The sequence below is a fragment of the Globicephala melas genome, chromosome 3, assembly GCF_963455315.2.
Source record: "Globicephala melas chromosome 3, mGloMel1.2, whole genome shotgun sequence".
Lineage (NCBI taxonomy): Eukaryota > Metazoa > Chordata > Mammalia > Artiodactyla > Delphinidae > Globicephala > Globicephala melas.
The window spans coordinates 157,554,014-157,568,312 of NC_083316.1; the positions used below are offsets into that span (position 1 = coordinate 157,554,014).

The 14,299-nt window shown below is 58.3% G+C and overlaps 1 protein-coding gene across 1 annotated transcript in view; it reads right to left on the reverse strand.

Annotated features, from left to right (window-relative positions):
* NOTCH3 (notch receptor 3) overlaps positions 1-13,317 on the reverse strand; it is a 33,313-nt gene extending 19,996 nt beyond the window's left edge. The window contains exons 1-16 of the mRNA XM_030880314.2: positions 13,163-13,317; positions 10,420-10,498; positions 7,047-7,189; positions 6,628-6,966; positions 6,413-6,535; positions 6,102-6,335; positions 5,098-5,253; positions 4,824-5,009; positions 4,044-4,157; positions 3,687-3,800; positions 2,891-3,124; positions 2,660-2,770; positions 1,980-2,172; positions 1,753-1,904; positions 1,419-1,532; positions 813-968 (exon numbers count right to left, since the gene is read on the reverse strand). Of these exons, the coding sequence (XP_030736174.1) occupies positions 813-968; positions 1,419-1,532; positions 1,753-1,904; positions 1,980-2,172; positions 2,660-2,770; positions 2,891-3,124; positions 3,687-3,800; positions 4,044-4,157; positions 4,824-5,009; positions 5,098-5,253; positions 6,102-6,335; positions 6,413-6,535; positions 6,628-6,966; positions 7,047-7,189; positions 10,420-10,498; positions 13,163-13,277 (2,563 nt within the window). The 5' untranslated portion in view covers positions 13,278-13,317. The remainder of the gene's footprint in view (positions 1-812; positions 969-1,418; positions 1,533-1,752; positions 1,905-1,979; positions 2,173-2,659; positions 2,771-2,890; positions 3,125-3,686; positions 3,801-4,043; positions 4,158-4,823; positions 5,010-5,097; positions 5,254-6,101; positions 6,336-6,412; positions 6,536-6,627; positions 6,967-7,046; positions 7,190-10,419; positions 10,499-13,162) is intronic.
* Positions 13,318-14,299: the final 982 nt, after the last annotated feature.

The window sequence follows — 14,299 nt, forward strand, 5'->3', positions numbered from 1 at the left end:
AAAACCAGGCTTAATTGGGTGGGGCACATTTGGCCAGGGGGATCAAACTCCGTCCCCTCTGTGGCCTCACCCCCTCCCTTATCTGGAAACCTCGCCTATGTGGCAGGGGGGAGGGGTTGGAGAAGCCAAAAAAAGGTCCCTTTGAGCTGCCAAGTACTAGTTGTGTCTGCTTAAGTCCCGGGCTCAGCACAGGAGGTGTCCTCCAGGCCTGGGCTAGCCAGTAAAGTGGCCACTGACCACATGTGGCTCTTGAGCCCTTGACATGTGGCTGGTCCAATTTGAGACGTACTGTAAGCATAAAACAGACACCAGATTTCAGATTGTGAAGACTCAGTATGAAAAACAAAAGAATGTAAAATATCTCAATAATTTTAAATTGATTATACTGAAGTGATAGTATTTTTATGTTATTAGGTTAAATAAACCTGTTTTTGTTTGTTTTGTTTACTTTTTAATGTGGCTATTAGAAAAAATTTAATTCATATGTGGCTTGCGTTATTTGTCCATTGAACAGTGCTCCTGGAGACTCACTAGGGGCCTGTTATCTCATACTTCACACACAATCCTAACTTGCTTGCTGCCAGAGGCAATCTATATAGGCTTCAGAGTCCTCTCCCAGCTCATCCCTCTACTTGCTGCATGACCTTGGGCAAGTCACTTAACCTCTTTGGGGCCTCAGTTTTCATGAGCAAAATGGGGAAAGTAAGATAACTGTGGAGATGAAATGAAAACACAGTGCTAGGCACATGCAGGGGCTTGATGAACCTGTTCCCTAGGTCAGCACCCCCCACCAAGAGCTCCCCTGAACTCACTGGGGTCACAGTCATCGATGTCCTGATCACAGGAAGAGCCACTATAGCCCTCGTGGCAGGTACAGCTGAAACTCCCTGCCAGGTTGGCGCAGGTACCATGGGGACCACAGGGTGAGGGGCCAGCACATTCATCCACGTCCTGCTGACATCGTGAGCCTGGGGGTGGGGAGTAAAATAACACAGCGGGTTAGAAGGCGCAGGGTAGGGTCTGAGGGTACCTGGCTCTCAGGAAGAACCTGAAGCCTGAGCTGGACAAAGGCAAGAACAGTTTGCCTCTGGGCATTTTGCACACACTGTTCCAGAACTGCCTTCTCCTTGTTTCAGAGGGTGGTGAATGCATTCTGTGACTGAGGTCTGCTCCTCCAGGCGGTCCCCAAAACTCTCAGCCTGATTCCTAGCTTCCCCAACCCCGTAGCCCTTCCTCTTCTTCTGAACTGACCACATCGGCTGCAAGTGTCTGTGTCTAGCTCTGTTTCTTCTCAGAAGGAAGCTCCCCTAAAAGGCAGGACCAGGAGTGACTCCCTCTCTGGGTCCCCAGCATCACCCCGTATGGGGCAGGTTGCAAAGGAGATGAGGGAGAGGAAGAGGAAGAAGCAGCTGATATACCTTGCCAACCAGGGGGGCAGGAGCAGACAGCCGGCTGGCCAGGGGCAGACTCACAGTAGCCCCCATGTTCACAGGGATTTGGGGTGCAGGGGGACAGCAGCTCACACTGACGGCCTGTAGTGGGCAGGCAGAGTGAGACAGTCTTGAGAGATTCCATTTTCCCATCTCCCCCCAAGGTCCCCACCTTGATACCCACTTCCCAAGCTCCTGGGTAGGGATGGGAGAGGAAAAAAAGTGGGGGGGGGTATTAAAGCAGAGAAGGAAGGAAGAATGGAACAGAAGGGAAATGAGAAGGAAAAAGGCAGCCCTGGGGAGGGAAAGTGGGGACACGCACCCTGGACACCAGGGGGACAGGTACAGCGGAAGCCCGTGCCATCACTGGTGCAGGTGCCGCCTGCCCAGCAGGGATGGGATTCGCAGGCATCTCGAGCGAGGCTCTGACTGCACTGAGGGCCACTCCAGCCAAGCTCACACACGCAGCGGAACCTGAAGGGCGAGGCAGTCAGGGCTGGCAGGAGGGCAGGGAAGCAGTGGGGATCAAGGGTTGGGGAGAGGCCTCACCCTCCAGGCGCGTCGTGGCAGACGCCATGACTGCAGGGTTCTTGGGCGCAGGGATGGCTTGGGGGAAGACAGAGCGGGGGCAGGGAGCCAGGTGGGCAGAGGCATTGGAAGCCATTTTCACCATCCACGCAGGAGCCCCCCTCACCGCATGGGCTGGACGCACACTCGTTGATCTCCACGTTGCAGAGAGGCCCTGGGGAGCAGGCAGACAACCTCGTCCCAGAACGAGGATAGCCGAGCCTACCGGGTAGGGACAACCTTGCCCCATTTAGCAGAGCCACACCCTTGAACAAGGACAATCTCATTTGCTTCACAACACATCATCTCTTGTGCAAATTAGGATACCCACCTCCTCAACCCAGAGATACCTTGCTCCAAATCATCCTTGCCTTGTCCCCAAACTTATATGAAATCACTTTCATTTCCACCAAGGGTTACCCTGGCCCCACTCAAAAACACCTCAATCCCTGAGTCTGAACACCTTCCTGTATGTTCCAGGATAATCTTGAGCTAATATGGGGACAACACGCCAATGAGAGAAAGCACTGTCTCAGGGCAAAGCGTGGACAACCTCGTTGGACCAGAGTGTGCAAAGAGAGGGGCAAAACCTGGCCAAGAAAGATGGGTGATTTCACCCTCACCCTATAAAGACCTCCATTCCGCGTCAGCCACTTGCCCACCTGTGAAGCCAGGCTGGCAGACACAGTCATAGCGGTTGATGCTGTCCCGGCAGATTCCAAAGGTGCAGGGGTTGCTAGCACAATCATCAATGTTCACCTCGCAGTTCACACCTGGGGAAGGGCAACATGACAGGGATTGCCACCACTGTGCCCTACCAGGAGCACCATTCCCGAACCCTCTGTGTCCTACCAGATGTACTGTTTCTGCCCCAGCCCAGCCCCCGGCCCCACCTGTGGTGCCGGGAGGGCAGCGGCAGAGGTATTTGTCCACCAGGTCTAGGCATTTGCCACCGTGGCGGCAGGGTTGGCTTCGGCACTCGTCCACCTGGCTTTCACAGCGCGTGCCGGTGTAGCCCGGGGCACAGGCGCACGAGAAACTGGCGATGCCATCCACACAGCGCCCATGGTGGCAAGGGTCTGGCGAGCAGTCATCCACGTTGTGCTCACACACCGTGCCCTCGAAGCCTGCGGGGACAGAGGGTCAGACTCCGCCCACTGGCCAAGGTCCTGCCCACAGCCGTGGCTTCTGCCCAATTCTGGCTCAGCTCTACCTCAGGCCCGGCCCATCGAGCCAACAGGAGGCGGGCTCAGTTCAGGCCCTGCCCCTGAATGTAGCTCCATTCCATCCAGCTACAAGCTCCAAGCCTCGTCCCTGCCCAGGACCCTACCGCAGTTAAATCCCACCCCTAGCGTGACCCTGCTTCCAATCCTTACACTATCAGCCCTGATTTGCCTCGCCCTCCCCTGGAAATGGGGACACATGGGAGGTGCCTGGGGATGTAGGGGGTCGGACCCCACCCCTCCAGTTAAGTGCACACCTATCCTGCTAGACCCTTTGGCCTCACCCCCAGCCTTACCTCTGCTTGTGTCCATCATTGGCTCCGCCTCCTGGCTCTTTCATTGGCCCTGCTGAGGTCCTGCCTTGCTGCAGCCCTGCCCCCAACTTTTCCCCAAGGTAATTATTGGCCCTTTCCCCCACTAGCCCCGCCTCCAGACTCTTGCCAACTCGTCACTGGCCCTCCCTCACCCTCTGCGCAGCGGCACTCATAGCCATCCGGCTGGTCCACGCACTTGGCTCCATTCCGGCAGGGTGTGCTGGCGCATTCATCCACGTCCAGCTGACACATAGCCCCACTGAAGCCTGGAGTGGGGGGTGTGGGAGGAACAGAGGGCCAGACAGGGTCAGAGCAGTCACCCCTCACCAGAGCTGCCTTGTTTGGGTGGGGAGTCCATTTACTTAGTTTTAAATTAATTCCAATGTTTTTCATAAGGTGGTTTCTGTTATGATAGGTAACCACTAACATGGTCTTATAAGCTCCCATCCTGGAGCCTTTGCCCCTTCAGAGACTCGTCTTTTTCAGGTTCCCTGGCCCAGAGTCCTCACCCGAGGGGCAGGTGCAGCTGAAGCCATTGACTCTGTCCTTGCAGACTCCGCCGTTGACACACGGGCTGCTCTGACACTCGTCCATGTCCACCTCACAATAAGTGCCTGTGAAGCCTGGGGGTAGAGGGAAGGGGATTAGGGCAATGGGGGTTAGCTTCCGGTCTGAAGGGAGAGCAACGGGGGACGTACCCCCTTCCCACTTAACACACAGTTCCCCTGAGCCTTGGCCTTGCTGCCTCCCAACCCTAGATTCAGTTTTTAGACTCAGGCTGGACCTTCATTCAGCTGTGGCCCCAACTGGTTCAAGGCTTATGAGACTCCGTATGGGCCTTGCCTTCAGACCAGCCCTTGCCCTCTCCAGTCCTCAGACTCTGTCTTGTCCCTAGGTCCCAGCCTCAGGGCCCACCACAGCCTTGTGCCCAGCCTCAATCCCATCCCCGGCATCAGTGCATTTCTGTCTGCAGGCTCCGCCTTGATCACTCCAGACCGTGGTCCTGCCCTCATGTCATTGCCACCCCATAGTGTCCAGACTCCACTCCCAGCCCATCTGAGGTTCCACCGACTCCACTTGACCATGCCTGCAACCTTGCACAAGATCCTGCTCTGGCTCCGCCTCCACCTCATCCCAGGCTTCAGCCTCACAGTCCCAGCTCCCTCCCCTCACCCCCCCCTCACCACCACCACCACCCCCCCCCCCCCCCCCCCCCCCCGCCCAGCCTGAGGCTTTTCTCACCCCGCCTCCCCACCTCAGGCCCCGCACCAGCCCCGCCCACCACACACCTGCCATGCAGATGCAGGTAAACTGGCCTATACGGTCAAGGCACGTGGCCTGGTTGCGGCAGGGGCCGGAGAGGCACTCGTTGACATCGGTCTCGCAACGCGGACCAGTGTAGCCACGGCCGCACTGGCACAGGAATGAGCCCTGTGTATTCACGCACCGGCCCAGGTGCTCACAAGGGTTGGCACCTGCAGGAGGAGTCACAGAGGGTGTAGGTGTGGCCAGCTGACCACTGCCTCTCCCCTCCTTCCCTACTCTCAGACAGCGCCCCCTCACCAATGGAACACTCATCCACATCCTGGTCACACGCCCCGCCTGTGAAGCCAGGTGGACAGGTGCAGATGGCCCTGCCGTTCACCGGGTTCGTGTCGCAGATAGCATCCTCGTGACAGGGGTTGCTGACGCAGGCGTCATCCAGATGACACAGAAGTCCTGGGAAGGAGTAGGTAGAGGTCAAGGGCAGATATGCCCCCCAGCTCTGCCCAAAGCTCCCACACCCCCAAATATGGTTTTGTGTTTTGTTTTTACTAACCAGCATTGTATTTAGTAGCTATTTCTCCCCAATCATTTATTGTGAAAAGTTCAAACATACAAAAAGTTTATTCATATACCCACCACCTAGATTCAACTATTGTAAGCTTTATCTATCTTTTGTTCTGAACCATTTGAAGTTGGAAGCAACCACATATTGTTTGTTTGTTTGTTTGCGGTATGCAGGCCTCTCACTGTTGTGGCCTCTCCCGTTGCGGAGCACAGGCTCCAGACGCACAGGCTCAGCGGCCATGGCTCACGGGCCCAGCTGCTCCGCGGCATGTGGGATCTTCCCGGACCGGGGCACGAACCCGCGTCCCCTGCATCGGCAGGCGGACTCTCAACCACTGCGCCACCAGGGAAGCCCCACATATTGTTTTTAAATCTACTGATTCTTTTTCTGATTATAAAAGGGTCCTACCATCAAGTCTTTGCTTCTGCAGTACCCTCTGTCTGACATACCCTTCCCTCCATTTCCAAGTCCCCCTCCCAAACACCTCCTCTGACCTTTGCCACTTCCCTTTGGACTTTTTCCCCTCTCTTTCTCAGTCACAGTTTAGCTCTAAATTCCCATGGTTTTTGCCCTGGACTGTTTGCCAGCCTCCTCCCAGGCCTCTCCCAGGCTTATCCTTCACCCCAAATCTAGCTTCCAGCATAATCATTCTAATACTCAAGTCAGACTCCATCCTTGCCTCTACTCAAGAACCATCAATGGCTCCCTGCTGCCTACAGGGAAAACAGCCACTCACCAGTTTTGCCCATGGGGCAGGCACAGTAGAAGGAGGCCACACGGTCATGGCAGGTGGCCCCATGGAAGCACACGGCCGTGGCACAGTCATCAATATTCTGACTGCAGCTCTCGCCTGTCCAGCCATTGACACACACACAGCTGTGGCCACCCAGCGTGTTGAAGCAAGTACCCCCATTGTGGCAAGCGTTGGGCTGGAGCTGACACTCGTCCACGTCCTCCGTACAGAATTGGCCTGTGGCACACAGATGCACCAGTCTAGTCACCTGGTGCATGCCGACCCAAGGGCTTCCCTCTAGTCCCACTGCTCACCTGTCCACTCAGGAGGGCACTGGCAGTTGTAGGTGTTGACACCATCCACACACGTCCCCCCATTTAGACATCGGTGCCCTGGACAGTCGTCCACATTCACTTCACAGTTCTGGCCCTCGAACCCTAGCATGGGAGGAGGGAGCAAGGATGGTCATTGCCAGGCTGGCCTGCTGTCCCCCCACCTCTGCTGCCTCCCTTAGGTACAGCTCCCTCACCAGGAAGGCAGGCACAGTCATAGGTGAGGTCGCCACTCTGTCTACAGGTGCCCCCGTTACGGCACGGCGAGGGGGCACAGGCCACCAAGGGGCTCTCACACAGTGGCCCTGTGTAGCCAGCTGGGCACTGGCAGCGGAAGGAGCCAGGTGTGTTGAGACAGATGCCATCATGGCGGCAGGGTCCGCCCATCCGGCACTCATCCACGTCGCTTCGGCAGCTGCGGCCCTGGTAGCCAGGTGGGCAGGAGCAGACGTAGCGGCCATCGGACCCCACGGAGCAGCGGGCACCATGGGCACAGGGGCTGCTGAGGCAGGGGTCTGGCAGGGAGCAGTCTGGGCCTGGACGGAACCAGAAAGGGTGAGCCTGGGGCTGACCACACCCTTGCCTGCCCCGGGCTCCCTTCCAGACCCTCCCTTACCTCGGAAGCCACGGGGGCAGCGGCAGGAGAACCGGGCGGTGCCTGCCACTACCGAGCTCTGGCAGACACCATGGCCAGCACAGGGGCCGGAATGGCAGGGGTCTTCCAGCTGACACCGTTCACCCACCCAGCCTGGTGGGCACCTGTGGGCAGAAATGACCTGGTGGGGAAAGTGAGGACAGGACGGCCCCAAACACAGAGATATGCACAAGAAAGACAAGAAACACACAAGCAAACACACACGCATACTCATTCATCCATGCAACAAATATTCCCTGAGCACCTACTAAGTTCTTAGCAAGAGGAATACAGCAGCAAACACAATTAAAGTGGTCCCTACCTTCCTGATGTTCACAGCCAGGTCCGGCAAAGAGAAGATATACAAATAATGAATTAATAAACAACATGCCGGGGTGGGGCGGTGGTGAGGGCCATGAGGGCCATGAAAGATGTAGTGGGTTGAGTGGTGGCCCCAGAAAAGTTATGTCCATGTCCCAGTACCTGTGACTGTGACCTTATTTGGAAAAAGAGATGTAATTAGTGATGTAATTATATGATGGACGTCAAGATGAGGTCACCCTGGGTGATCCAGGTGGGCCCAAAATTGAGTGACAACTGTCCTTACTTACAAGTGAAAGGCAAAGGGAGATTTGAGAGAAAGAGAAGGCCGTGTGAAGAGACTGGAGGAACACCTGGAGGTTCTAGAAGCTGGAAGAGGGAAGGAAGGACTCTCCGCTAAAGCCGTTGGAGAGGCTGTGACTGCCAATACCTTGATTTCAGACTTCTGGCCTCCAGAACTGCGAGAATAAATTTCTGTCGGTTTCAACCAGTTTGTGGTAACTTGTTACAGTAGCCACAGGAAACTAAGACACAGGATAAGGAGGATAGTGATGGGGGTGGGGAAAAGGCAAATACATTTTCACAGTGAGGGAGGGAGTCATGGGGCTGTGTGGGGAAGAGTAGAGGAAACGGGAAATGCAAAGTCTCAGATTCCCAGGCACACACAGACCCCAAAATATACACAGATACACAGAAGGACACACCAACACGATGTGTTGCCCTGGCAAATACTCAGATACCAACCCATAGCCTCATTCACGAATATGGACTCTCACATGGATAGGCAGGAGAACCCCCACCAATCCTCAACTCCTTTCCTGGGGGCACATAACTACCCTTCCTTCCGTTGCGAGGAGGAGGTGGCCACCAACGCGGGCGCCCTCTTGTTGGAGGAAAGTCCTTCAGCCTGCAGCCCCCTCCAAACCCACCAAGGCAACCTTGAATGTGCGGGTAAATATGGGGGTTGGTCTTAAGACCAGAAACTTCCAGACGGTGGGGTCAGAGGGAGGGGCTTGGAGAGACAAAAGGGTCCAGGCCCGTCCCCCGACGCTACCCACCCCTCGCGCCGGTTCCTCCTCTGGCTTGTGCAGGTCGCTCGGGGCTAAACTTAAGTAGCTGACTCAGCCTTTAGCGTCACCCACAAGATCCCCTCACCCCAGCCCCCACTGAAACAAGTCGGGGCACGGCCGGGTGCAGATGGTGTAAGAAGGGGAGAACCCAGCTCCCAAGCGCCCTCTCCCAAGGCCCTCAGGCCAAGGACGGCAGCCAAGACTGCTCGCCGGGAGAGGAAGTGCTGCTCTAGGCGCCGAGAACTGCGCACCGCCCCCCGCCCACGTCAGGCAGGGCGTGGCCGCGCGGCCCCCTCCCGGCGCCCCGGGCGGGTTCCCACGCTCTGCGCCTCGCGCCCCTGCCGACCGGTCTGGCTGGTTCCAGCTTCGCCCGCGCCCCACCCAACCGCCTGTGCTTTGCGGGAGACGGGCGGGGGGAGCACGGACTTGGCGGGGTGGACTGGCTGGGGAGGCGAGCACTAAGAGATAGAGACAAGGGTTTGAGAGCCTACTTTGAAGGGGAGAGTTGGGGGATCCATGGAGGGGTGACAGATTGGGGCGACCCCGAAAGGACACGAGAATTTGGAACCTTGAAGGAGACTGGGGGTGGGGGGCGTGGGGAGTGCTTCCCACGGCCCAGGTCTGGGGACTGAGCTCTCTCCACTCCGGGCGATCCGGGCTCCGGGCCGCCGCGTGGGCCGGTGATTCACCTGTCGAGGGGCGGGGCAGCCGCGGGCGCATTCACCTGACGGCAGCATTCCAGGCGCGGAGCTCCAAACGCAGGCGCCCGGCCACGCGGCTCCGCCTCCCAGATGACTAGCTCTGGGTAAGGTCCCACTTTACCCCCGACTCCCACCGTCCCAACCCGAGGAACCCGCTCAACCAGGTGAGCCACAGTGGTGCTCCAAAGTGCGTGTGTAACTTCAAAGGGGCTCTAACGTCAACCCAGACCACCCAGCTTGGACCTGGCACACATGTTGCTGAATAAATGGATACATTAATGAATCGATCAACAGCTAGTGGGTGAGCTGCTTTTACTAATGATAATATTATAGAAAGGAACCCAGCATTTCCCCGTAACCTTGAGAGGTTCCACCTTATGGCACCTATTTCCTGTGTCCCTACCATTATTAATAATGATAATCCCATTTATTAAGCATTTACTGAATGCCCAACACTATGCTGATTGCACCATAGGAAGGGTCTCAATCTTTACAGTCAGCCCCATAAAGGAGGGAACTATTATTGCCCCATTTTCCAGATGCAAAAACTAAGGCACAGAGAGCTCAAAGCACTTGCTTTGAGGCCAGAATTCAAACTGAGTTCCGTCTGCCTCTGCTCAGCAATATCCCAGGCCCGGCCCTGCCCTGCTCCCGCAATCCTCTGTCTTTCCTTGCATTATCCAACATTGCATTTTGGGGGCCCCTTCTGGTCACAAGCCAAGGAGAAGCACCCTGTGTCACAGATCAGTGAGGTTGAGGGAGGGGAAGTGACTCACTCAAGGTCACACAGCAAGAAAGTGGCAGATCAGGGCTCTTGTGTCCCCACCACTAAATCTTGAGATGTGGGAATGTGCAGATGCTGTACCCACTACTACCAAGCCACTGTCACTAGTGCCTGAAAATTTGTTGATTGAGTAACAAGACCTCAGGCAGCAGAGAATTCTGTGAAGTTGGCGTTGATGGGCCCATTTTTTTTTTTTTTTTTTTTCTAGATGGGCCCATTTTTAAGACTGGGACACTGGGGCTTAAAGAGTTTTAAGTCTCAGGCCATCGGCAACATGATATGGGATTTGAACCCAGGCCAGGCAGACTCCAGAGCCTCTGCTCCTAACTCTGCTGCATTCAGTGGGGAAACAAGGGGTTGCCCAAGCCACACACATGTAGGAAGTGGTAGAAGCCTCTGTGATGAACACAGAGGCAGGGGGAGAAGACAGACCGCCTCCCCGGACAGGGCCCACTCATGGCTCAGAGCCAGGCACTCACAGGCAGGCAGCCTCCCGGGAGGGCAGCTGGGTGCAGCGACCTCCATTCGCACACGGGCTTCCATCCAGGCAAGAGGGCGCTGGGTAGGGGTGAAGGAAGTTGGGGGTGTCAGGAAGGCACCCAGGAACCCCAGCCCAGAGTGAGACTCCCTCCTTTCCTCCCCCAGGCAACAGCTGCGCCAGGCTGGGGGCGTCTCTGCGAGTGCTGGGAGCCCCCCATCCACAGTTCCCACGGCCCCCCACCCTGGCCCCAGCTGTTAGGGCTGCAGCTGTCCCTGCCAGCTCGAGCCCTGGGAACCACAAGGCAGGGGTGGGCAGGAGGAGGGGCCGACTTATGCCAGATGTGGGCGCTCAGAAGCTGCCAGAATGCGGGGGGGGGGGGTGCTGAGGCAGGAAGTGAGGGTGCTGCTGAGTGTTGAAGGGAGGTCTGGGACTGTGTGCCCAGATCCTGGGGTTGTGGAGGGGGCAGTGGCGGGGAGTCCTAGGGGCATATGGGTCTTCCTTCCGCTGATGTTGGGCATCTACTCCAGCTGGGCAGGCCTGTGTGCTAGGTCTGGGGAGAGATGCCAAGGCATGTACTCCATGTGCCTCCAGCATTGGGTGTTGCAGGGATAGGGTTTGTATTGAAGGGAGGGGCAGCCGGCACAAGATGTGGGCTGCCCTGTCCAGCGTCGCCATCCCTGAGGGCTGTGTCCCTCTGGGGTGTGGCACAGTCGAACTGTCCTGTCAGATGGGTCAGGGGCGTGGCGGGGTGTGAGCTAGTGGAGAATTGTGTGTGCCAGCAGGTGTGGGGCTGCTGTGTGCATGTGTGCCTGTGTGTGCATGTATGAGAGAGAGAGAAAGGGAGAGGAAGAGGAAAATTAGAAAAACAGAGACAGACATAAAAGAGGAAACTAGAAGCAGGCAGGCAGAGAGAAGGAGATAGAGATGGACAGAGACAGATTAAAAAGGGAGATAGAGATGGACAGAGACAGATAAAAAGGGAGAGATAGAACAAATTAAGCTGGACATGGGAATGCACCAAACAGGGCTTCTGTCCCCTTCCTCAAGGGACAAGCAGACAGGACACTATTACCCAGACAGGAGCCCGTGGGTGTTTGCGAACTCACACTGGGGGCCACATGACACAAGCCGTGGGCCCTGCTGAGCTGTGGGCCCTGTGAGCCACATGTGTGTTTGCGTGACCTGCATGGATGTAGAGGATTATAGACTGAAACTTTTTGTGTGTCCATGTATGTGAACTATGTATCTGGGTATATAGCTGTGTGTCTGTGTGTGACCTCTGTGTGCCTGGGTGTGTCTGTGTATGGGTTGGATGTGCCCGTCTGTCTGCATGTGTGAGCTGGGTGTAGGCATGTCCTTCCATCTATGTGCATCTGAGTGTGTGCAGGCAGTGTGTGTGAGGTCTTGGGCTGGTGGTGCAGGGTATGTGTGAACATGTGTCACTGTATGTGCATGCGAGTGTGAACCCATGTGAGCTGTGTATGTCTGTGCCTTGTGTGAGCTGGGTGTATTCCTCTGCAGGTGTACTCTGTGCGTGTGTGCGCACGCGCACGTCCGCATCTCTGCATGTGCGACCCAAGACTGTGTGTCCTGTGAATGTGTGACAGGCCATGTGGGTGTGCGCTGGCCTCGCGGGGACGGCTGCTCCTGCCTGGTCCTGCCCCATCGACCCCGGGGCTGAGCTGGGGAGGCCCATTTCCTCCCGCAGCCCCCACCCCTCCCAGTGCTGAGCCCCACGTCAGGGTCCAGAGACCCAGGGCCCGGGCTACTCGGCCCGCATCCCTTCCCTGCCGGCCAGGCCTCCCTTTACGGGGTGCACCCCTGCAGCCCCGGCCCGGGCCCCGCCGCTGTCCCGCTTTGTCTGGCAAAGAAAGCGCGAGGCTGGCCGGGGGGAGGGGGTGTCTAGACGGCGCGGCCATTGTCCCGGGCGGGGGAGGGGAGAGTGGGGAGGGGGAGGGGAGGGGTCCCCCGGCAGGCTGGGTAGGGGCTCGGGCTGCGGGGAGGGGGCGCCGGAGCCGGAGAGGAGCACGTGGGCTCGCGCCCCCTGCCCTCCCCTCCCTTCCCAAGGCGGGGACGGGGTCCCGGGGCCGTCCGGTCCTGGCAGCCAGGGGCGGGAGCGGGGCCGCGGGAGGGGGAAGGGGCGCGGGCGCAGCTCTGGCTCCAGCTCCAGCTCTGGGTCCGGGTCCGGGTCTTGCCGCGCTCCGGCCTGGGAAGTTTTCTCCGAGTTTAGAGCTCCGAGAACTTCGCGCCACCTCCCCGCCCCCCGCCCGGCCAGCCCTGCTCGGAGTAGGGTGGGGGGCTTTTGTGTGAGGGGTCCCCGACGTGGGGGTACTTGGGTTCCAATCGTGACCTTCCCAGGACTCCAGACGGGCGTAGATTGTGAGAGAGCCCCAGATTCTTGGTTACCCACGCCCCCGCACCACCACCCCCCGCGCCAATCTTGATCCCCGCACCTCGAGCTCCCAGTCCTGGGCTCCTGTGTCCCTTCATTCCCAGCTCAGATCTCCCCTGGGTCCCAGTTCCTCGGGCTTCTGGGGTCCTGCCTCGCCCCCACTCCCAATTCTGGGTCCCTGACCCCCGGGACTGCCACACAGTCCCCGGGCTCCTGCGCTCCCTCTCTCTGCTCTCTGGTCCTTGGTTCCCAGGCCCGCCAGCCCCAGTCTCGGGGAGGCCTGGCACTCCGTTCTTACCCTTCCCCCACCCACTCACCCCATCCCGCCCGCCAGGTCCCGGCCCCTCACCTGCAGCCCCCGGCCCCGCTAGCAGTAGCAATAAGGGCAGCGTCCGCACGGACGGCAGGGGTGGCGGCGGCGACATCAGGCGACGGCGGCGGCGGCCCCGGGGCCCCGGCCCCATGGCGGCCGGCCGCGACCCTTCCTCCTCCCTCCTCCCTCCTCCCTCCTTCCCTGGGCTCCTGGCGCGTCCGGGGCCAGCCTCCGCGCCGCCAACTTCGCTGAAGTGAGACTGCCGGACAGCCCCGCCCCCAGCCCTGGGCGGCTCGCTCCGCCCCGGGGCCAGCCCTGAGCTCCCCCGCCCCCGGCCTGGCCTCCCGGGGTCCCTGCCCACCCTCCACCCACACAGCCTGGGACCCGAAGACCCTCTTGGAAACTCAGGCCAGCTCTGCGGTGAGACGCGGGCCCAAACAGCGTGACAGACACACCCAGCCTCCTGAACATCACCCCTGCTCCCCAACACCCATCCAGAGCAGGAGACACACACAGAGCCAAGACGCAAACACAGATACTCCCCCACCCCCGACACCCCGAAACTGAAGCCAGGCACGTCCTGCAAGGCTCATGAACACACAGCCAGGATGCACAAATGCAGAGGCATGCACAGAGCTTCCTGGGGACTTAAAATCTGAAACACTCACACACTCTAAACTCAGGCCCCGCCAGACCTTGAGCCTTAGGCGATTTTTGCAGCCTCGGACCTCAGACACAGGCTAGGAGTCACGTGTGCTACCAAACACCCACAACCCTTCTTACTCTCAGCCCTCCCTGAAAGCAACCCCTTCCTCCTCACTACCCTGTGTGAACCCCAAATGTCCAACCCACCCCCCAGCCCCACCCCATACCCTACACAACTTTGCCAATCAGCCAGTCTTGCTCAGTTTGATCAAACTGTCTTCTCCAAAATCAGTCATACTGCAAAGCCACTCTGCAGTGGGCTCTGTCCCTGTGGCAAGAATGGGGGCCCCAGAAAGGCCCCATGCCCAGCCCTAGAGAAGCTCTCAGTCTGGGGAAGAAAAAACCAGACACAGACACCCCCAGCACTGTGGGCTTAAGGGCTGGGCCAGAGGGAGGGACGAATCTGGGGAGGGCATGCAGAGGGGTCGGTGAGGGCTCTGCTGGGGGAGGGGGGGTTACTTATTCATT